General features: G+C 51.0%; 1 protein-coding gene across 6 annotated transcripts in view; it reads right to left on the bottom strand.

Moving 5' to 3' along the window:
* Positions 1-1,123: 1,123 nt before the first annotated feature.
* CAMSAP1 (calmodulin regulated spectrin associated protein 1) overlaps positions 1,124-22,965 on the bottom strand; it is a 94,004-nt gene continuing 72,162 nt past the window's right edge. For all 6 annotated transcript variants that reach the window (XM_021671437.2, XM_012445205.3, XM_012445208.3 and 3 more), the window contains 10 exons: positions 20,124-20,301; positions 17,579-17,670; positions 17,007-17,091; positions 13,912-16,333; positions 12,120-12,256; positions 11,519-11,727; positions 11,091-11,193; positions 8,744-8,859; positions 7,970-8,088; positions 1,124-3,126 (listed from right to left, as the gene is read on the bottom strand). In XM_021671437.2, the coding sequence (XP_021527112.2) occupies positions 2,824-3,126; positions 7,970-8,088; positions 8,744-8,859; positions 11,091-11,193; positions 11,519-11,727; positions 12,120-12,256; positions 13,912-16,333; positions 17,007-17,091; positions 17,579-17,670; positions 20,124-20,301 (3,764 nt within the window). In that variant the 3' untranslated portion in view covers positions 1,124-2,823. The remainder of the gene's footprint in view (positions 3,127-7,969; positions 8,089-8,743; positions 8,860-11,090; positions 11,194-11,518; positions 11,728-12,119; positions 12,257-13,911; positions 16,334-17,006; positions 17,092-17,578; positions 17,671-20,123; positions 20,302-22,965) is intronic.

Genomic DNA, 22,965 nt, shown 5'->3' with positions numbered 1-22,965 from the left:
TCAAACCCATTTCACAAAATAAATCACAACCGATTGTAAAACGTTCTCCAAGTTGATGAATTTTTAACAGAAAATTTTATTTCAATAAATATTTTTGCCCTCCAAGCGACAACTACAATTTCAGGGAGGTAAAAGTATCATCTAGAAGTGATTTAGAATTATTCCACTTTTCAGGTTTGCCTGAGTGAAGAGTCTAGTTTGGGCCTGAAGTCTGCTAAGAGACTGCACCGCAGTGACATGCGTAGAGTCAAAAGCACACCTGGAAAGCAGTCCGTCTTTGACGTGGGTAGAAGGTAATGTATCTGCACATACACGCGTAGAACAATGAGACTCACTCACATTTCATTTCTCTTTCAACCCCTCAGGGCTCCCAGAATTCTAGCATTACCAAGGATTTACACATAAACTTCATCATACATTGAATCATTTGGTTTACACTTTCTTTACAGGATATAACTTTGCAAAGGGTAGAGCAGCTTGCCTTAAATAACAAGGTTAGAATTCTGAGAGGCAACCAAAGATGTGCGAGCTTTCCGCTGAAAATCTGCAACGAGACACCGAGACCATTGCAGGGGCTTTGAAAACAGGAGACATTTGTAAACAGAGCTACAACTCAGTGTCATGAACTGGAAAATCATGATTTACCACCACCCAAGCCAGAAAGGCCTGAAAGCACCACCACAAAAGTGAATCCTGTGTCTGAAACTTTTCATGACAAATTAAAAGGGTTGCGGCGTCCAGGCACGAAGAACGCGGGGACGCGTCCGTCAACCGTGAGGTGAACACTGGCCTGTGACTCAGGACATCAGGAACGTCCATGCCACCTTACTGCTTACTGGCACCCAACAGCGAACAATCCTACAGGCTGAAGGACACGTTTCAGCATGCCCCACACATCGGCTAATTCCATGGAGAAAATCCAGGATTTTCTCCATTGCTCAGAAGTTCCATGGGAATGCAGTTTTCCAGCTCTATGCCAGACATCTTCTAGCTCTTCATTAAAAACAATCCAATCGCACTGACTTCGACAGGGCCATGGTAAACAACAACGCGAAACTCTATAAAGCAAGGGGCTGGTGACGCCTGGTCAGCAAAATGAGCCACAGCAACCTCACACATACAATTCAATGTAAAGCAAATTAGTTCATTACTTTATTACATTTTAGTGCTTTCTTAAAATAAATACGGTAATATCAAACATACAGTGAGGAATAAAGCACACGTGTGAAAGCGTGGTAACAGGAAGTTCACTTAGGACTGTGTGACACTCAGCACTTGAGCAATCATACGGCCTTGAGTTCCCTATTTACAGGACTGAGAGCGGCTGTGGCTAACACAATATATACAAAATCGCAACAGACTGCACTTTTCTTCAAAGGACTGAGGAAAGGGGTAAGACCTGCAATTCCTTCTTGCGTTCTGTACCACTTCCCTCATGTACACGACTCACCTTTTCCGTCTAAAATTATGTAAGTTACACTTGTCTCTTTTTCTCCCTACTGATCTTTAATTTCTTCTGCAGTTCAAGATAGATTCAAGTAACACTCCCAAGAAGATATGTGCAAAATGAATGTTAAGTGGCTCCAGAATCTTCTGGCAGCTTGTCAGTGGCAGCAGTGTCTGGCAGCCGAGGCTGGCATGCACCTGCTCCTGGGAATGTCCGCTCCGCAGAGGCATCAACACTGTTGGGACCAAGGCAGAAAGAACCCAAAGCCATCCGCTTACTTGGAGCTCTGAAATAACTGCAAACGACCACTTGTTTTTAAATAGGCAACAAAACAAAGGCATCCGTCTACCTGGAAAGCGGCACGCTCCTCTGAGAGCACGCAGCGCTACCAGATGCAGAACCCAGACGGGACAGGTCGTGACCTAACGAAACCACTAAAGGGACTGTCGGCTTAAGTGCATCATCACCTTTTAGGACAAACATGCTCAGAGTGAAAAACATTCTACTTTACCAAAATCTGTCTTTATTAAAGTGAACAAATCAGCGCACTATGCAAAACTGAATCAATGATGGCGGCAGCTGGCTCAGCTTGCCTACTTTGAATGAGGCAAACGCCAGCGCCTAGTACCGTTCCCCGTCCTCATGATTGCGGGCCAGAAACCATCTTCACGTCTGTAAACGTTATTTTAGCAGAAGACACACTTTGCAGACTTCAGTGCTTTTAGTGAACTGGTATTTTCAGTAAACTTCTGCTGAGCAGCAAGGAATAAGAATCTTTTTCAGAAATCTTACAATTGGATATAAATGTTGGCAGTAGACACAATCAATAAATATCACACAACTTCTCAAATGAAAGATTTCCCATTATGAATTTCTTTTCTAAAGACATTCAAACACCCCAAGCCAAGATCGAGCCTCGGTCCTACAGTCACATGAGATTACAGCTGGCCAACATGAGGGCGCCGGCAATGTGCAAGGGCAAGGTGAGAAGCGAGAAAGCAAAGTGGATCACGTCTAGTGTATGCTGAAGGAGAACTTCAAGTAAGGGGCTCCGCAGCCCAGGATCTCGCCCAGCAACACCCTCTTCCGGGAGCCTCAGTGGTCAGCGGTGGCCACAGCAGCATGAGCCACTGCAGAGGCGGCATCTGCTCCTCCATCCTTGCCCTGCCTGGCATCCTCTGAGTGAGATGAGCACTGAGAGAGGGGTTTTCTTCTGTTGTCTAGAAACCTCTTTGCAAAAGGTCTGTGACTTTGCACACTTCGTACCCAAACAGATGAAAACAATAAATAAGGACCCCGTGGCACCCTCTGGATGCTGGCCACAAGGGTGTCATTTACAAGTCTGGGTCACCCTCTGGACGCCGGCTGCGTCGGGGTCATTTACGAGTCTGGGCCTTCTTTGGCACTGCGGGCCGCTTGGGCTGCCACAGGTGGTTGTGAATCGTGAGTGCGTCCACACTGACAGACATGGTTTTAGCTGGGATCAAGTTAAACTGTTTTCGGTCTGAGCTGTATTTATACAGTTTGTCGATCATTTTCTTGGTGATGTTCTTTGGCCCCGTGCCAGTGAGTTTGTAGATTTCCTCGGTATCAGGATAGTAGCAGTAAAGCGCCCTGAACTGGCAGCCAGCATCACGAAACAGTATGATGTAGTGATTGGCATCACACTTCTCCAGCTCCTGTGTGGAGAGAGAACAGGGGAAGAGACAGACACTTCAGAGCCACTCCAACCACCACGGGGTGAGTTCCCACGGCGCCTCAACAGGAACCGCTCCCTGAGAAGCTCTCCCACATGTGAGCTACAGCCTGCCTATTTTAAACAATTACGGTGGACCCCTGTCCTGGAGCATTCTATGCCACTGAGACTTAAGAAATCTAGGCAAGCAAGGGGAAAAAATGCTTTTAAGATTAAGTAGAAAAGCAAAGGAAAAGATACTCATCATTAGCCACCAGAGAAATGCCAGTCAGAACCACCATGAGATGCCACGTCATGCCCATGAGGATGGCAGGCACCCAGGAGAGGGGCGGTAATGAGTGCTGGCGAGCAGCGGGCTCCTTCACTGCCAGGGGGATGCAGAGCGCAGCAGCCACTGTGAAAAACAACCTGGCCGTTCTCCAAACCGCCAGGCAGTTACTGTGGGATCCAGCAATTCTCTCTCATGTATATACTCAAGGGAAATGAAAACACACGTCCACATAAAACACTGCATATAAATAACAGCACTATCCCTAAGAGGCAAAACGCTGAAACAAAAATATCACATGTACCCCCGAAAACATGTACATCTGTTCTGTTTCAATAACAAATGTTTTCAGTAGAATCAACCCAAGTGTGCATCAGCAGACGAACAGATCTACAGCACAGGGCTGAGCAGGCATGGGTACCGTGCAGCCATGAAAAGGATGGAGTCCCACTACACTCTACACCACTAGCGCTCACAGCACCATGCTAAGTGAAAGAAGCCCAACCCAGAAGGTCATAGAAACTATGATTCCATTTATAAAAACGTCCAGAAAAGGCAAATCCATGGAGACAGACAGTAGACTGGCAACTGCCAAGAGCTGGGGCAGGGAAGGCTAGTGAGTGACTGCTCGCAGGTGTAGAGTTTCTTTCTGGGGGATCAACACGTTCTGGAATTAGGCAGTGGTGATGGTTGTGGATTCTATGAATGTATTAAAAACCACTGAATGGTATAGTTTAAAAGGGTGAATTTGACAGTATGTGAATGATATCTCATAAAGTTATCAAAAAAAAGAATCTGGGCCAGGCGCAGTGGCTCAGGCCTGTAATCCCAGCACTCTGGGAGGCCAAGGTGGGCGAATCACTTGAGGTCAGGAGTTCAAGACCAGCCTGGCCAGTATGGTGAAACCCCATCTCTACTAAAGATACAAAAATTAGCAGGGTGTGGTGGCGCATGCCTGTAGTCCCAGCTACTTGGAGAACTGCTTGAGCCTGGGAGGCAGAAGGTGCAGTGAGCCAAGATCATGCCACTGTACTCTAGCCTGGGCGACAGAGCAAAACTCTGTATCAAAACAAAACAAAACAAAATAATCTCAAGTAAATATGACAAACTGCTGATGCCTATCACAGCATTTGTGGATTGTATTCTAAAGTTTAAAACGTATCTTCAAGTGTTTTGGTAACTTTTAAAAACAGATCCTCCGCATGCCTGGGAATCTGAGCACGTGAGTCCGTCCCAGCAGTTCTCCACATGCAGCCCAGGAGGCCTGAGGCCTTCCCAGGAATCGCAAGGTCAAGCCCTTGACTTTGAGAAGTTAAGGCCTCACTGCCTCTCACTCGCTTCTCTCAGGAGTGTGTGGTGGAACCTTCCCAAGGCCCTGGGCCGTGTGGCGGTAATGGGCGGAAGGCACAAGCAGCTGAGATGCCAGCCCTCTTATGTCAATGCCATTTTTCTATTTATTTGGCTTCAGAAAAGTTATTTTTCATAAATATATAATGTATCAGCATATAATGGGCTTATTATTTTAAATAAATACATATATTTTTAAAAGACTCCAAAACTGTATATATAATACTGATTTCAACCCTACAAACACTGTTTATGAACAGAATTAGATGCCAGTAAGAAAGAATAACCTGTAGGGACAGGGCACTGTGGGGGAGTGGGGCTCATCTGATGTGTTGTCACCTCCACAGTAAGAAAGCGTGTGGTGCCCACGACTCCCGAGGCACGGCCAAGAGGGCTGCTGTCCTAGAAAGGCCAGCCTGCAGGGCGGCCCTGAGGGCACCTGGGACTGTGCTGTCTGTGGAGTTCCCAGTCACTCACAGGCTGACAGGCGGGGTTCCCTGAGCCGGAGCTGCGGGTCTGCATGCTGACCCTGGTATCCTCCCAGGCGTCCCAGCCAGGGGACGTGCCTCGTGACCAGCCCCCATGGAGAGCTCAGGGCATCCAGTCTCAAAAAGGCTTTCCATGGTCCACAGGCTGCTGTGGATTGGCTGCAGGAGGAATCAGAGCAGAGGGGGCTGCACAGAGCCTGGCTCCCGCCTGCGTCTTCCACCTCTGCACCCAGTGGCTCTGGCTCCCTCCATACTGCTGGAATAAATCTAAGCTGTGGGTCGACTCCACACTGAGTCCCACGCGTCCTTCCAGGGCATCTCCACATGAGGGTGACCCTGAGGGCCACTGATACAAACAGCCAACCACCTCTCCATGTGGAAAGCTAAGCAGGAAGAGCATGACCACGGTCGCTTCTGTCCCCAGTCCCATGAGAGACCTGCCTGGGTCAGGGGCCATTCTTAGTCTAGATGATCTGCACTATCAAGAAAAGAACACGTCCGTTTTAAAGTGGGTCACAAATTCCACAGGTCACTTTCACTTTCACGACTAAAACAACCAACTAAGGACCAGAGGTCGGTCTTAATTATTAAAAAGCAGAATTTCTGGTGGATGACAAACTGTTGCACAATTTTCATTCACTCATTCACAAGCCGTTGTATCCCAAGGCCAGCAACTTACGGCCTACCGCACAGGTGCCTCAAACTGGGGCGGGGTCCAGTGGCTCTGCCTCCTCTCCCTTGGAATCCCACTCCTGCCCCTCAGGGGCCAGCCTAGAACCTGCACAGGACCCTCAGATTCCTGCTTCCAAGCCCCTCCCCAGACATGCACACTAGGTACTCTGGAGTCCACGCACTCAGCAGATGCGGGCCTTCTCCTGCCCTCCTCACTCCTTCCTCCCCACCCCGCCGCTCCGGCCCTGGCCCCTGCTCCTCATTTCTTCCTCCCCACTCTGCTGCTCCAGCCCTGGCCCCTCCTCACTCATCTCCAGGCTACCTCGCGGACTGCTCTATCTACTGGGAAAGGGAGGTGGGTTCTTGGCCCTCCTCTGCCCACACCTGTGCCCACGATCTCACTCCAAGTAAAGTGGAGTCCTCCTTCAGCCAACAGAGGCCCCACGTGGGGATGCAGCCTCTGAACCCTGGCCCACCCTCCTGGGTGTTCCTCCAGCACAGGTTCACTACGGCCCATGGATTCTGGGACGCCTCACTCCCACCTGCCTGGAACGGCCTTCCCCAAAGTCTGTACCCTCCCTCCAAGTCTGCGCTCAAATGTTACCACCTTCTCATTAAGACCTACGGTGACCAATGCTCCCACTGAGAGCTGCAGCCGGCCCAAACTTCCAGCTCACGGCCCAGACATGTCCAGCCCTCCTCTATGAATGGAGGTCGCCCGTGTACCATCTACGCTGCACTGACAGGCCCTCGTGGCCCACAGAGCTGCAGGCATTTCTGGCCCGGCCCTGCAGGCTCCATCCCTCCACCAGAGGACAGTGTACTCAACTTCTCTGTTAGCGTCGGGGCCCAGGCTGTGGGTGTGTTTAGCAACCAGAACAGGACAGGCAGACCATGACCACTTATGAAATGATGGAGGGCCCTCCCCTCCTCCCTCAGCTATGTATGTAAAGCTTCAGACTGTGCAGGGCACGAGTGCTGACCCTCACCCTTCCTCCCAGCTCCACTGGATCGTCCCACACAGTGAGACGGTTGCCTCACCTTTAGAGCGACAAAAGCTGGACCTCACTCCAGCAGCAAACATGGGCAGTGCTGTCCCAGGGAGGTGACAGTCAACAAAACCAAAGCGACTAGCATCTTCCCAAGACAAGCTTCCCATTCTCTGGCAAACCCAGACTCAAAGGTGGAGCTGCTCCCAACATGGCCCCGGCTCTGCCCCACTCCCAGAACACGGCCTTCCCCATGAACACCGCCCTGCTGCCAGCCTCCTGCATCTCTAGTCACACGACCCCCTCTGGCTCCACTATTTTTCTCCACTTAAAAAAATTTAGGCCAGGCATGGTGGCTGACGCCTGTAATTCCACAACTTTGGTAGGGCGAGGCGGGCACATCACGAGGTCAAGAGATTGAGACCATCTGGCCAACATGGTGAAACCTTGTCTCCAGTAAATAGACAAAAATTAGCTGGACGTGGTGGCGCACGCCTGTAGTCCCAGCTACTCAGGAAGCTGAGGCAGAATCGCTTGAACCCAGGAGGCAGACACTGCAGTGAGCCGAAATTGCACCACTGCACTCCAGCCTAGGGACAGAGCGAGATTCCATCCCCACAAAAAAATTTAAGCTGAGTTTTCCTTCCTCATTTCACACCCTACCCCAACCCAGAGGGACCCAAGGCCCCTCCCATCACCTCCGCCCCCACTCTCACCCACCCTGAACACACGAGTCTTCTCACTGGCCCAGAAGGCCCCCGCCTCAAGACCCTAGCTCTGCCCACAGAGACTGTCCCCACTTGTCTAGGCCCTACCTCTGGTGAGAATTCTGCTCTCCGTTGAGGCCACTCCAACTCCCATAGCCTTGGCAACTCCATGCAGAGCTTCAGGAGAGCGCCGTGGGTGCCCCGCCTGGCGATCGCCGGGGAAAGGGCCAGTCACTACCGCACAGCAGTAACGCCCGTGCATCAAGGATTGGGATGTTTTCTTTTAAAAAGAACTCTTAATTTATACACACTTTTTATTCCACATAAAAACCGAGTGTTGAAACATGACACTTGCCTCCAGTATGGAATTCTTGTGGGGTTCGTTCACTTTTCCGGCCAGGCAGCAATGGGATATGGCGTTGTGGATAATCGGCTTGTTTGATTTGCTGCTGGGCTCCTTGAAGAGCTTGGGGCCTAAGAAACAAGGCCAGGGGTGGCAAAATCATCATTTTAAGGCACGAACACACACAACAAAGAAAACCAACAACATCTTGGACACAAGCAGTGGGTAGGCTGAACTACAGATATTTATGACATTTACAATGGGAAGTAAAAGCTACTTAAAGTCTATTCAAAAAAATTTAAGTTATAAATTTTTAAACAACCAAAGACAAAGAAAGGTAATCACTAATTTATCTCCTTTCTAAATTCAGCGACTTAGCTATAAAGACACAACCAGGAAAACAACTTGTAAAAAGTCTAAAGCTCAAAGGCCCCAGGATATACTCCTCAGCCGCAGCAGCCCCTCCAGTTCACCGTGTCCTGAGCCCACGCCTGGCTCAGAGGGCAGCTGGTGAGAGCCAAGAAGCCCCAGCACTCCCCGGCTCTGCCAAACCTGCATGGCAGACAGCAAGGTGGACCACCAGGAGGGCGAGGCAGGACCAAGAGCTTCTACTAAACTACACGCCCATTTCAGCACCAAAGAGCTAAAAATAGCCTGCTTTCACTAAATAAAACATCTCTGTTAGAAAAATACTTTTTAGACCAAAATAGGTAACAGTCAATGCAACAGCCACACGAAGGCCTGCGGCCGTGTATACAACAACCTCTAAGGAGGGAAGGCTGTCACCTGTGTACTCAGCCACCGAGGCCAGGGAAGACGCCGCCGACGCGGTCTCCCAGTCTCGGTCTGTGCTCCGGCTCGGGTTCCGGCTCAGTATGGGCAAGGCTTCCATGGATTCCACTCTGCAGGCAGAAACGGACAAGAGACAGGCAGGTAAAGCGCTGGTTTCCTCTCACTACCGCTGGCAAAGGGCCAGCCCGCAGCCAGAACAGGAGCACATCAGCAGGGGAGGAGGCTTCCAGTGACGGTGAGGCTCAAGTCGCCACATCCCCCACATAGTACAGACGCTCTGAGCAAAATACAAAAGCAAACACTCCAGGCACTAAGGGGATGAAGATGGACAGAGAGGAGTCAGTCCTTCACCGAGGGGGTTCTCCTCCACACAGCCTTTGCTCAAGGCACTGCCCCCTCGAGCAGGGCACAGGCACAGCACTGAGCCACAGTGCTGCTGGCTCAGGAAGCCACAGGACGAAGCCTAGGCCGCTTGTGCTGCCCAGCCAGGGATGAGACCTAGGGAAGGAGGGACCACAGCAGGCCGAGTCTGAAAACCTGGGCTCCGGTAACTCTGATCCCTGGAAGACCTGAGCTCCACCCTGCAGGGAAGTCTCCACTGAGCACAACAGATGCCAAAAGTCTGGACACAGCTGCTCAGAGATGTCAGCTGCTGCTCTCACGAGGGAGGCAGACAGCGCTGGAGTTTGAATCCACCCGGGGTAATTGATGGCCAGAATAAAAACCCACACAGAATCTGCAGTCCCTTGGAGGGATCCGCCACAAAGCCCAGGGACAACAAGGAGCCATGAGATGGGGAAGAGACAAGAAAATGTGGCCCACGGGTGCAGACGGAGCAGGGGCCACATGGTGTACTCATAAACATAAAGCGGCAGGGCCGGGCACGGTGGCTCATGCCTGTAATCTCAGCACTTTGGGAGGCTGAGGCGGGCAGATCATGAGATCAGGAGTTCAAGAACAGCTTGGACAACATGGTAAAACTGCATCTCTACCAAATATGCAAAAACTAGCTGGGCATGGTGGTGCGTGCCTGTAGTCCCAGCTACTCGGGAGGCTGAGGCACAAGAATTCCTTGAACCCAGGAGGCGGAGGCTGCTATGAGCTGAGATTGCAGTGAGCTGAGATCGGGCCAGTACACTCAAGCCAGGGCAACAAAGAACAAAAGTCCATCTCAAAAGAAAAAGGAACATATGGACGGGGGAAGACCCTTGCTCCCATGGAGGGGACGACACACGTGGAGGAAGCGGTGAGCAGGAGCTGCACCGTGGTCACTAAAGTCCTTGCAAGGCAATTCCGTGAGGTCCAGACCAGTCCCCAACCTCTCCCCCAAAGTCACTTCCTCATGACATGAGCAGTCCTGGGGCCCACCTGGGAAGCTGTGCTGAGAAAGATGCACGCTCACTTCTGGGCCGCTCAATCAGAAGCACGAGGCCACAGTCTCATCACAGGAAACCAAAACTGAGAGGCAGCCAGGATAACTGACCTGTGCTCACCAAAAGTCAAGGTCAAGAAAGGCACAGAAAGGCTGAGGAACGGCTCTGGATTGAAGGAGACTAAAGGACCACGGCATTTCAAGGCCATCTGTAGCCCAAACCAGATCCTGGACTAGGGGACCACACAGTTGTCAGGGACACTCTTGGGACAACTGAATGGGGACTGTGAATCGGATGAACATGCTGGCTTGGTAACTGATCACACAAGAAAACATCCTGTTCTAGCAAACATACTGTAAAAGGCCAGACGTCTCCAGCTGAGTGGTCTTCTCTGTTTGGTTTTGGTTTTGGGGGTTTGGTAGCATCTCAGTCTGGAGCGCAGTAGCGTGAGCAGAGCTCACTGCAGCCTCCATTTCCCGGGCTCAGGCGGTACTACCACCCCAGCGTCCCAAGTAGCTGGGACTATAAGTGGGTGCCACCATGCCTGGCTAACTTTTTTTTTTGTATTTTTTACAGAAATGGGGGTCGCACTCTGTTGCCCAGGCTGGTCTTGAACTCCTGGGCCCAGTGATCCTCCTGCCTCGGCCTCCCAAAGTGCTGGATTCACAGGAGTGAGCCACCATGCTTGGTCTCCAACTGACTCATGATGATGAAAAAGCACAAGTGCAAGTGTGGGGAGGGTGGCGGGGAGAGCAGTAAAGCAGAGGCCGCCAGGTTTAACCAGCTGGGGAGCCCGTGTGAAGGGCACTGGAATTCCTGGTGACATTATTGCAACTGTTCTGTAAATGTGAAATGATATCAAAATTAAAAGTTACAAAACCCTCTCTCAGAGTTTTTAATCAGGAAGTCCCACCCTCCCCTTCCAACATCCTCCAGCCCATCCAGCGGCAGCGTCTCAGGCCCCTTACCGCTGAGAGGGTGTGCCCCCGGAATGAACGCTCTCGGGTTCTGTTGTCGCTGCCGAAGCCAATGACAGGCTGGAGCCTGACTGAGTCCGGCTCAAGTTATCAGCTGCCAGAGACAGAAACCGACGGTGGTGCATGAACAGCTTCCGACATTTCCGACAGACACCTATCTGTCCCCTGTACCTGTTCCCCTCACCTCGCCCCGCAGAGCGCGGCCACAGAGGCCACATCCCCATCCCGCCCCGGGGAGCCGGGCTGCACCTGGATGTGCCGCGTCTCAGAGCAGCGGTCTCAACATTCTCACGTGTGAAACAGGGAGAGCCATCTCCACCCTTCCCGCCTCACACCGCTCTTGAGAAAACGGAAATGAGATGAAGCCCGTGAGGCCGCCACCGGCGGCAGGAAGCGCTGCCCACGCAGGGACTGCTTACGGGTGGAGGAGCACTTGGTGCCCGAGTCGCTGCAGGACTCCTCCCGGTGCACCGACTTCGGCCGCGGCTTCTTGGGCTTTGACTTGGGCTTGCCGAGCCCCTGCTCCTCTAAGATCTGCTGCTGCTTCCTCCGCAGGTACTCCTGCTTGATGAGCTCGCGCCGCGCCTTCTCCTCCTCCTTCCGGACCCGGTCTTCCTCAGCTTTGCGCCTGAGAGAAACACATGCCCAGACACTGCTCGGTCATAGGGCCTCTGCCACGACGCCTGCGCCACAGCGCTCTGTCCAGGTGTATTTCTCGGCTTCCCCCTGGCCGCTGGGACCAAGGGTGGCCAGCCTCCACAAGTGGAACACAGAGGTTGCAAGGGCAGCCCGGGAGATGACCCACCCAGGCCACGCTGCCACACCGGCCACCGGCCACACACGTCCCGACTGCCCAACAGCAGAGGTCGTGAAAGTTCAGGGAGGTCGTCTGTGGAGAAGGGAGACCCTCACAGGCACTTACTGCTGTGGTCCGTCCCCAGTGCCAGGAAGGGAAGAGGGGCTGCAGGGGACCCGCCAGGCTCCTGCTCGGTCTGCCTTCCCCCGAGGCAGGAGGCTCACCGGGCTTCGTCGCGCTTGAGCTCCACCTCTGCTTCCAGCTGCTGCTTGCGCACGCGCGCCTCCTCGGCCTTGCGCTGCTGCTTCAGGAGGAAGGCCGCCCGCTTCTTGGCAAGCTCATCTTCTGCCTTCTGTTCATCCTGCAAGACAGAGCCACACAGAGCATGACAGGAACCCCCTCAGACGCCCGATGCAGCCATACGCAACCCAGCAGCAGACTTTCACTACACTTTTAAAAGTTTAATGCATAAAGACTTCTACGCTTTTCTTTAACCGTTACAGACTCTAAAATACAAATGGAAGAAGAAGGCATTTCAAGGGCACTAGGCATCACCCAACTTTCCAAACGTCTCACACGAGATCCAGTTTGCCTTAAAAAGTACATGTGTATTTCCAAAATAAAAGCAAGGCTGGGCACGGTGGCTCATGCCTGTAATCCCAGCACTTTGGGAGGCCAAGACCTCATCACTTGAGGTCATGAGTTTGAGACCAGCCTACCCAACATGGCGAAACCTTTTTGCTACTAAAAATACAAAAATTGGCAAGGCACGGCGGTTCCCGCCTATAATCCTAGCACTTTGGGAAGCCAACAAGGGTGGATCACCTGAGGTCAGGAGTTCAAGACCAGCCTGGCCAACAGGGTGAAACCCTGTCTTTAAAAAAAAAAAAAAAAAAAAAAAATTATCCAGGCATGGTGACACAAGCCTGTAATCCCAGCTACTCGGGAGGCTAAGGCAGGAGAATCATTTGAACCCAGGAGGCAGAGGTTGCAGTGAGCAGAGATCATGCCCTTGTACTCCAACCTGGGCAACAGAGCGAGACTCTGTCCAAATATAAAAAAAGAGCAAATACTGAAGTTTTGTTTACATTTCAGAAGCGCAACCACCAAATAAAGCTTGCCTCTTTTGCTAAGAAATGCCTGATTATTTGGTATCATCTCACTCAAATTCACAACTGCCTGGAGGCAAAGCAGAAAACAGTTGCGTGTCGCTTGCCCAGGGGAAACCTTCTGAGAAACAGGTTGTCCTTAGGAGACTTCGCTGATGCGTGAGCATCGCGGAGTGTGCATACACCTGGATGACAGAGCCCCCGTACGCCTAGGCTCTATCAGCCACTGCTCCTAGGCTACAGAACTGTACAGCACATGACTGTACCTGATATTATAAGTAACTGTATCAAAATATATCTAAACACTGAAAAGCTACAACAAAAAATATGGTCTTATAATCTTAGGAGATGATGAACATCCCTGACAAGAATATCACATGGCACAGTAGCTGGCTATGAAAACAGTTCCCACAGTTGACGCTTCCCTTCATCTCTAAGGAAAAAAACATTACGAGAAAGACATAGACAAAATGTTTTTTGAAGTTGCTATAGCAGAGGCTGGCAAACTTCGGCCCACAGGCCAGGCCTGGCCACTGCCAGAGCATTCTAGCAATGAACACTTTTTACACTTTGGGGCGGGACGAGGCAACAACAGGGTTTTGACTAGAAAATCACCAAAAGAAAACTATGTTGAAATCCCGTGAAATGCCAGTCTCAGGGCTCACAACACAGCTGTCTTGACCCACGCCATGCTCACTTGCTTGCGTACTGCCCAGGGCTGCTTCTGGCCAAGCAGAGTCCTCGGGACAGAGACTCTGTGGTCCACAAAGCCAAACACACATGTCCCCGGGCCTCTCACGGAAGTGGCTGGCCAGCCTGCGCAGATATGCATTCTCTAACTCTCTTACAATCACGTGGTGTGGCAACATCTCACGAGCACCTGAAACAGACACTACCGATCCCTTACCTTGAAGAAGAAGCCGACCCCTGGCTTCTGGTCGCCTTCACTGATGAGGTCCGCCGAACCATCGAGGCTTGCCAGCTCCCCGTCCTCGTCAGGGGCCTTCAGGTCAGAGAGGTCCACTTCAATGAGGCTGGCCCTGCTCCTCAGGGGTTCCTCCACAGGAACGCTCTCTTTTCCCGAGACGTCTGAGGAGCCAGGCCCTGCCTCCTTCACACTTGCATCCAGAACTTCTTTGAGGCTCATCTGCTCTGACAGAATGTTGGCGTCTTTAGAAGAAGACAGAGTAAGTGTCCGCTGGTTGTTTTCATCGTGGAGCCTGTAACTGTCGAAGAGACACTTCCCGTGAGGGTCACCGCTGGGCTCTGGGGCGCCTTCCAGGCTGGGATCTGTGGGGGTCCGAGGGTGACTGCTGGCAGGGAAGGATCTCAAGTGCGGGAGCGTCTCTACACTGGGCGTCGGGGTTTTACTTCGGGAGGAGCCCTGTGGCCTGTCTTTCGGGACCTTAAGCTCTGCCGGCCTTCCGGAACGGGAATTCCGGCCTTGACCCAGTCGGGGGGCTTTGCGGTGGCCAGCCACGCCCGTGGGAGACAGTGGCTCCACAAAGTGGACCGGCGCCTTCACTTTGTGGTCCTGCGAGTTATTCTTAGAGCCCGGCACTGGGACGGTGGGGGACTTCATGAGAAGCTGCTCCTGCTGCTGAGAGATTTTCAGGATGGCCTGCTGCAGCGTACTGATGGTTTCGTTGAGCTTCTCAATGGAAAGGTCACATTCGTTCATGTCGACAACCTCCCCGACAGTGTCCTCCAGGAGGGCAGCGGAGATCACCTTATTTCTCTCCAGCTCGTGCAGAGCCACGGGGTCTTTTGCTTTATGCTGTTGAGCAAAGGCCAGGCTCTCTTTGTCCACATCCTGAGGCTCGTGAAGGAGCTCCTCTCTCTGCTCCTCCTTCACGAGAAAGTCTTCGGTTTTGGAAACGCCGTCCTCACACTCCTCCCCGTTGTGCTGAGAGTACTCCTTTGTAAAGTGCTCCGGCCTGAGGGGTGGGGCAGCCTCAGCCTTGCCCTTCTTCACCACATGCAGGAACGCAGCCTTGCCGAGCTTCAAGCGCTGCCTCGCCGACAGCGCCTCCATCTTCTTCTTCTGGGCCTCGATGGCCCTACGCTTCTCTTCCAGCTGCATGTGCAACTGCACTAGTTCAGACGCCAGGAGGCTGGCGGGGTCCCTGCCATGCCGGCCCGGGCTCTGTTCCCTCTTCTGCCTCCATGTCGTCAGAGGGGCGGGGCAGCTCTCGGACGCATCTGGAGTGGTTTTCTGGGAGCTGCTGGTGCTAGACTTGGTTTCGCAGCTGTTGAGTCTCTGGAGCTTCCTCTCCGCAAAGCTGGTCATCTTCACGCTCCCACTTGCCACGGACACGCTGCTCATCTGAGAGGCTGTGCTCAGGCAGGGGCTCGAGCGGCCACTGGCATCATCTTTGTCTTCGTGTTCCTTCACCTTCATGTCCTCCTGCAGTTTGGCCGACTCTTCCTCCCCGATGTATTTGCTGAGAACCACAGGATGGGCCTCACCCATGAAATCGTGCTCGGCTTCCTCTAGGTCCACCACATCCGAGTCAGAATCCTGCCTGAGGAGAGTCCATGGCTCTGAATCGTGGGAGTTGGGGCTTTTTGAACAACTAACATACAACCTTCCCTCGGAGTCCTCATCGGCCCTGCCTACGTGAAGGAAGAAGCCATCTGTGGATGGTCCCTGGGGGAACTGATCGAATCTGCCGAGGGCCAGAGGCCCACCACACACCTCTCCTGCGGTTTCCACTGACTGCGGTCCCGTCTCAGTGGGGTCAAAGCCCATGGGAAATTCTGAGCAAGGAATCGGGGTAAAAGTCCTATTCAAGTCACGACTGCCAGTCACCTTCTTTCGTACCAAAGGCTGGGGGCCCTCGCTGGGCCTCCTGGACGCAATGCTCCTTGGTCTCCCTTCCCCCCGTTCGTCCTCCTTGGTGATCACCTGCTTCTCTTTCGCCGGCTTAAGCACTGCCGGCATCAAAGGCTCCAAGAAAAAACTGTCAGGTTTACTTTCCGAGGTGTCCAGCTGTCCCTGGGGAGATTGGGCACTTGCTGCAAGGCCTGAGGCCCGGGGTGAGGCCCTGGGGAACTCCGGGTTGGCACGCTGGGGAGCCACGTCTGCTCTAACAATAGCCAAGAGCTCCTCTTCCTCATCCTCAATACTGACATTGTTCAGGAGGCTCTTTCCGTGGGTCTTCGTGGCCGTGGGGTGTGGCTGGTTCTGTGGGGTCAGATTAACAATATTGGATGCCAAACTGTCTTTGCTGATGGAGCGGGCCAAGCTGACACTGTCACCAGAGCTGGGATCCACTTCACAACTCGCAGCATGATGCAAAGCAAAAGGCGTCGGCTGGGACGCGGGCCTGAAACACAGGGAAGGCCCACTGGGTGCGCTGTATACACCAAAGACCCCCAACACGGACCTGGAGGTGAGAATGCTGGCCACGCAACGAGAACACGCCTCTCACATGCAGGAGATTTAAACTCATTCTTCCCCGGGGCAGAAGAAAACCAGAGATCACTTCAGCTTAGTGATTCTCAAACAATGTAGTCCCACGACCTCTTGACGCCCTTAAAAATTACTGAGGACCCCAAAGAGCTTTTGTTTCTATTGATCAGTGTTACTCTCTATTTATCGTCCTAGAAATTAAAGCTCAGACGTTTTCTAAACACTGATTGAAATTACAGTAACAAGCCCACTCCATGACAAATGACTATATCCTTCAGAACACAAGTTTCCAGCTGAAGGGCGGGCACTACTTGACACTGTACAGCTCTGGGATCTGGCTGGACCCTCGTACCTGACTCCCCCTGCTGCCACACCAGCAGCCTCTGAAAAAGTCCACAGCACACTCACGAAGAGTGAGGCCGCAGAGAGGCAGTCACTCCCTGGTGTTGTTATAAAAATAACTCTGACCTCAGGGACTCCCTAAAAGGGTCTCGGTGATCCTCAGGGGGTTGGGATGACATCTTGAGGAACTGCTGTTTCATGTAAAAAACATTCCAAACAGAAACATCTGAAACGGAGAGACTCACCTGGTTTTTTTTTCTGGCCATGCTATTGCTGCTCCTCGAGGCTGACCATCGACTCGGGTCAAAGAATTCGATCGATGTCGCTGATCTGCAGTTCAGAGGAAACAGACAGTGTTAAGTAACCAATTTTCTATCCCTCGAAATTCTTTCAATTTGGCCATCATTTCTCCGGAAAAATGCCTCGCAAGTCAACACACCAGAAGGGTCCCACGGAAAGCAGAGAAGCAAAACCATACAACGTTCACTCATTCTGATGGCAACACGTGGCTCAACAGCGACTGGTCCAATGAAGTCACCAGAACTGAGAGAGAACTGGAGCATGTGTGAGCCCCTGCTGACACCACAGTCACTCTGTATCTACCACACAGAACATAATCGCTCTCAAAGATACTTTCACTGCAAGGCGATACATTCTGAGACACATCAACACAAGTTAAAATGTATTTGGCCAGTGTCTTAACTAAAATCACTACATCAGAATAAGATGATTTAGTTTTGAGAAGTATGATTTTTACTAATCTATAGTAAGGAGAAATTAAGGAAAAAAAATGTTAAGGAAGAAACAACATTCTTACCAGGGGTGTCCTCTCCCTGCATGGATTTTTGCTGTTTCTGTCGTAGTGGCAATAAAGGATGGGATGGGCTGAAGGCAGCAGTTCCTTTCCCACTAAATGCAAAAAGAATTAAGGGGAAAATCACACCTTTATCAACCTTTAAGTTCAACAACAAATGCGCAAGTGTACAGGACCATCCTGAACTCATACCAAGCTATGAGAAACTCGGACTGTTAGGGAAAAATTAATGACTCTAAAAATGAGGAAAAAGAGCACCAGGAACTTCAAGCTTGGGATAAACATCCACACACTGGCAACGGGCGCACCGACTCCCGGATGTGTCTACAACACAACCAGCTTCCCATGGGAAAAGCAAAACCTGAGCCTGCCATTAGAGTGAACTTTTGAGATAAGCAAAAGTAAAAAGAAAACGTGATCCTTTGACAAGTAACAGTTTCAAATATGCACAATACTGCTTCAATGAAAAAAGAGAGAACGTCAGAGATGATGCCCGCTGCACTAAACTACAGCTGTGAAAATACTGATGAGTAACTTAAACCCATCAGAGAGCAGCATGAACATTCCCACACTGCTGGTGGGAGGGTAAAAATGTACATTTTTAGAGGACAATATGGCAATATCCATAAAAACCTCAACATTACTCACACTTTTCCATTTCTTGGATTATAGCTTAAGAGAAAGAACAACGAGAGGTGCACACAGACGCACGGGTGTGAGGGCCGCACTCCCGGGAAGAACAGCACACGCGGGAAAGGCAGAGGTCACAGGTGTGCAGCTCGTGCACTTCTGACAAAGCAGCACCCCTGAGACGGGCACCCAGCAGCCCCTGCCACTCCACAGGTACCAGCTTCCCAGAAAACAAGCGCCCTCACCCTACAGGGCAGCTATCTTAGTTGTTTCACTTTGGGTAGAATTTGGTAAAAGGACAATCCGCCAGGTGCGGGCAGGCCGGGGAGATGGCAGGGGACAGCTCGGCACCCTGGGCCAGAGTTAGCACGCCTAGGCCTAAAGAGGATACCAAAGCCGGGACACAGACTCTCTGAAAGGGCTACGGAGAGAGGGGCTCAGGGCAGGGCGCCGGGGAAGCCAGGAAGAGCAGGAACGGCACAAATCCTGCTCTTGCACAATCCACAAAGAGCAGGAAGGGCACAGTGCAAATCCTGCAGCCTGGACGCTGTGGGAACAGCAATACCTCACAGCACGCCCGTGATGTGAAAGACTGGGTGGCTGTTGAAACTGTGGTAAAGGAGGATTCACCAAGTGGAAAAATTCTCACACAGGCTGCTGGGTGAAAACAGCAGGTCACGGGGCAGTGTGTAACCAGCACCAGCTTCCTGTGCTCACACATACACCGGGCTCAACAACAGACATGCAAAGACCAGAGGGAGGATGTCGAGTGTCCACGCTGTCCCCATGTGAGGGACGGCTCAGCTAGAGGCATACTCCCCACTCAGTGACCCCACCTGTGCTGACAGGCATGGAGTTACTGCTCCACCTCTGTTCTCAGCTCTGGGGACAGACACCCCAGTCTCAAAGACCCTCCACAGAACACAGGCAAACCCCTCCCTCAGCTCTGCCCCATCCCTGGGTGTGCACCGCCCTCACTGCCTACATCACAAGGGCCTCTCAACAAGTCCTTTCTCCTGGCTCTGGCAGCCCCGCATCCCATCCCTCAGCACAGCCATCGGTCTAGCTCCTCTCAAGCAACCTGCAACAACTGAGTCCACTCTAAGCCATGCTGCTCACTGAACCGTTCGTTTATGTGAATGACTTAAAACCACTCTGAACGCTGTCTTCACCTTAAACCTCACCTTCAATGGCCACGTTTCAAATGTGTTTCTCTACCTCAGGTATGCTGGTCGGCTCCAGGCCAGAAGCACTGTGGGCCTGCCGCCTCATGAAGCACAAAGCTCACTCTGACTCCATGGGGAGCTTCCTTCACCCCCTTCCCCAATCCTCCCACAGTCTGCCCCAGATACGTTTATCCAAATTAGGTCTTCACGGTGAAAATTCATTTTCGAAAAAACACATTTTAAACAACTCTATTTCTAGAGTTGTTTAGCCTTTAAACAGCTCTATGCACTTTCACTAGAATCAAATTAATTCCTCCCTGAAGTTAATGAAGCAAATACTCTTCTTTGAAGAATTCACAATACTTGAAATGCAAGAGGATGTCATTCTTTATGTCCATGAGACCATAAACAGCACATCTAAAGTGTGAATTCAACTTTCTAATCTTTAGATCATTCCTTCAACACTGTAACACATAGAAAAAAAAAAAGAGAGAGAGAACAGAAAACACCTGTTTCATAAACAATGTTACAATTAGGTACACATCCTTGAGGAATTTCCAGCTAGTATCATTCCCCTCCTCTGGAGGGGACAGAGAGGCCAGAGGGGCAGGGGCAGGGGCAGAAGGAAAATTTTTCATAAGCTAATACAAACTGCTTATTTTTAAAAAGGTAACTTCAATTAAAATTTTAAACAAACACAGAAAGGGGCACAAGATGGTGAACTGACTGTGAAAGCGAAGAGACAGACTTACAGGTATTCAGGCTCCTCGGGGTGCAGGTAGTGCCTGTGACAACCTTCTGCCGGCGGCTGCACAGGGGGCTGCAGGTCAGCCAGAGTCCCTGAGGCAGGGCTGCCTAGGAAACTGCGTTTGGTCGCATTGGAGATAGGTACAGGAGGCCGGCTGCTTTTCTGGTGTAACACTGTTTTAGCTGCAGAAATAGCATTTTTGCATTGTTACTTAAAATACTAACTAGAAGCACAGAAAAAACCTGCAGCTTTTATAAGCACCAACTCAACTTTTTCTTGAAACCAAACTTCTGCCTAAAAAGCTGGTTTCAAGTTTAACAAATATATTCTGTAATAACGAGTACTACAGATATTGTAACAAAATAAATACTAAAATTAAGACACAACACAGATGAGCACAAGAAAAACTGAGAAGAAACATAAGCCCGGCTGACGGGCTCTGTCTTGGTCACCATCTAGCACCCACACAAAAGCCCTCCACTGGTGGGCTGCTTCCAAAACCACGTGCCACCTTCACCAAGCCTGGTGCTACACAAGATGCCCACCACCGAGGCTCCTGAGAGAAGGTTCGTGCCTCAGCTGCCAAGAGCCACCTCGCTCAGCCCAGCCAGTGAGGGGCCGAGGCAGAGTCATTAGAGCACTCATCTAGGCCCAGCAAGTGGGCGGCTGCTCTGGTGGGTCCCTTCAGCTCCAGTCCCTGGGGGTCAGGTGAGGTGCTGAGCCTGGCTTGTATGCCACTTCCTTTCTTGGCCCACGCCTGCTCACCCACCTCTCCCCTAAAAGGCTCAGCCCCCAATAGTGACTCTGTCTCTAAGGCTGCTTCCCAGAGAACTAACCCATGGGAGGTGGTGCCAGGAGCAGCTCAAAAAGGCAAGAGGTGGGGCCTTATGGTGGGGACCAGTGGGAGGGTACCCACCAGGTGATGCGTTGTGAACACGGAGGAGGGAACAGTAAGTACGAGGGTGATGGCTGCACTGAGGTCTGCAGGTGGTCTGGGTAAAAGATAAAGAAGGCTGAGAGATAGCAACATGAGACCAAAAGTCAAGGACACTAAGCTGTGCTCTCCTACAGCCAGGGGCCGGAACCAGAAATGAACGGCTGGTGGGGAAGCTAAACCCCCAACCCAAGAAGGCTGCAATGCCAAGGGGAGGCCCTAGATGGGAAGGAAAGAGACTATGACTCATGGGATACAAACTGCCAGGCCTACAGAACCTCAAATTGTCAGATGACCTGAAATTCTTTGAGCCTACAGAAGAGGGCTCCCCTCCCTGTGAAGGAACAGCATCCCTGCTGGCCCCATGCTTAGAGATGATACAGAGACCGCCCTCTCAAGATGACATGTGCTTCCCCCAGGCACATTATAATCAAATTGGCAAAGACAAAAAGAATTTTGAAATCAGCAAGAGAAAAGTGACTCATCACATACATGGGAACCCCCAACAGACTATCAGTAGGTTTCTCAGTAGAAATCTGCAGGCCAGAAAGAAATGGAATGATATGCTCAAAACGCGGAAAGGGAAGGGGAAACCCCAACCAAGAACACTGTATCTGGCAAAGCAGTGCTTCAGAAACACAGGAAATAAAAACATTCCCGGACACAAGCTGAGAGTTCATCACCACTGCACCTGCCTTCCAAGAAAGGCTAAAAGGAATTCTTCATGCTGAAACAAGGGAACACTAAATAGCAACACAAAAACATAAGAAAGCATGAAACTTACTGGTAAAGGCAAATATACAGACACAAACATAATACGGTATTACCGTTAACGTAGTAGATACATCACTTTTAATTCCGTTATAAAAGTTTATATAGGCCGGGCACAGTGGTCCATGCCTGTAATGCCAACGCTGTGGGAGGCTGAGGTGGGAGGACCACATGACCTCAGCAGTTCTAGACTAGCCTGGACAACAAAGCAAGACCTCATCTCTACTTAAAAAAAAATGCAGCTGGGCATGGTGGTGCAAGCCTGTAAGTCCCAGCTCCTTGGGATTCTCAGGGAGGAGAACTGTTGAGCCCAGGAGTGTGAGCCCACTGCACTGAGCAATGATCAACCCACTGCACTTCAGTCCAGTTTGTGCAACACAGCAAGACCTTGTCTCAAAGAAGAAAAAAAGGTAAAAAAACAAAAACATTTAAAATAACAATAAACTGGCCGGGCATGGTGGCTGCCACCTGTAATCCCAGCACTTTGGGAGGCTGAGGCAGGTGGATCACCTGAGGCTGGGATTCAAGACCAGTCTGGCCACATGGTGAAACCCCATGTCTACTAAAAATTAGCCAGGTGTGGTGGCAGATACCTGTAGTCCCAGCTACTCAGGAGACTGAGGCAGGAGAATTGCTTGAACCCGCGAGGCAGAGGTAGCAGTGAGCCGAGATTGCGCCACTGCACTCCAGCCTGGGTGACAGAGTGAGACTCCATCCCAAATTAAATAAACAAATAAATAACAATAAATTATGTTAATGATTACATAGTTTTGTTTGTTTCGTTTTTCTCTACACACTCCTGGAAAATACATAAAGAGTTATGAATGGTGGCATTAACTGCACAGTGTAGAGTGGGGGAGGTAAAAGCTGAGTCTTACATGTAAGTGAAGGTGAGTTGTCACCATCTTGTAACAGACAACTGTATCTCACGTAAGCCCCAGGTAACGACTACAAAGTTACACAAAAGAAAAAGAGAAGAGAAAACAAAGACCATTAACACAAAAACAACAACAAAACACAAATGAAGACAGCAAGAGACAACGACAAGCAAAACTGTTAGATTAAAAAACCAGTTAACAAAATGGAAAAAGAAAATCCTTTCCTACCAATAATTACTTGAATAAAAATGGATTCAACTCAC

Source organism: Aotus nancymaae, unplaced genomic scaffold (genome assembly GCF_030222135.1).
Source record: "Aotus nancymaae isolate 86718 unplaced genomic scaffold, 86718_ANA_hifiasm-v0.15.2.pri h1tg000063l, whole genome shotgun sequence".
NCBI classification, from domain to species: Eukaryota; Metazoa; Chordata; class Mammalia; order Primates; family Aotidae; genus Aotus; species Aotus nancymaae.
The sequence above is the reverse complement of the archived record's forward strand: the minus strand, read 5'-3'. Positions and strand labels throughout refer to the sequence as shown.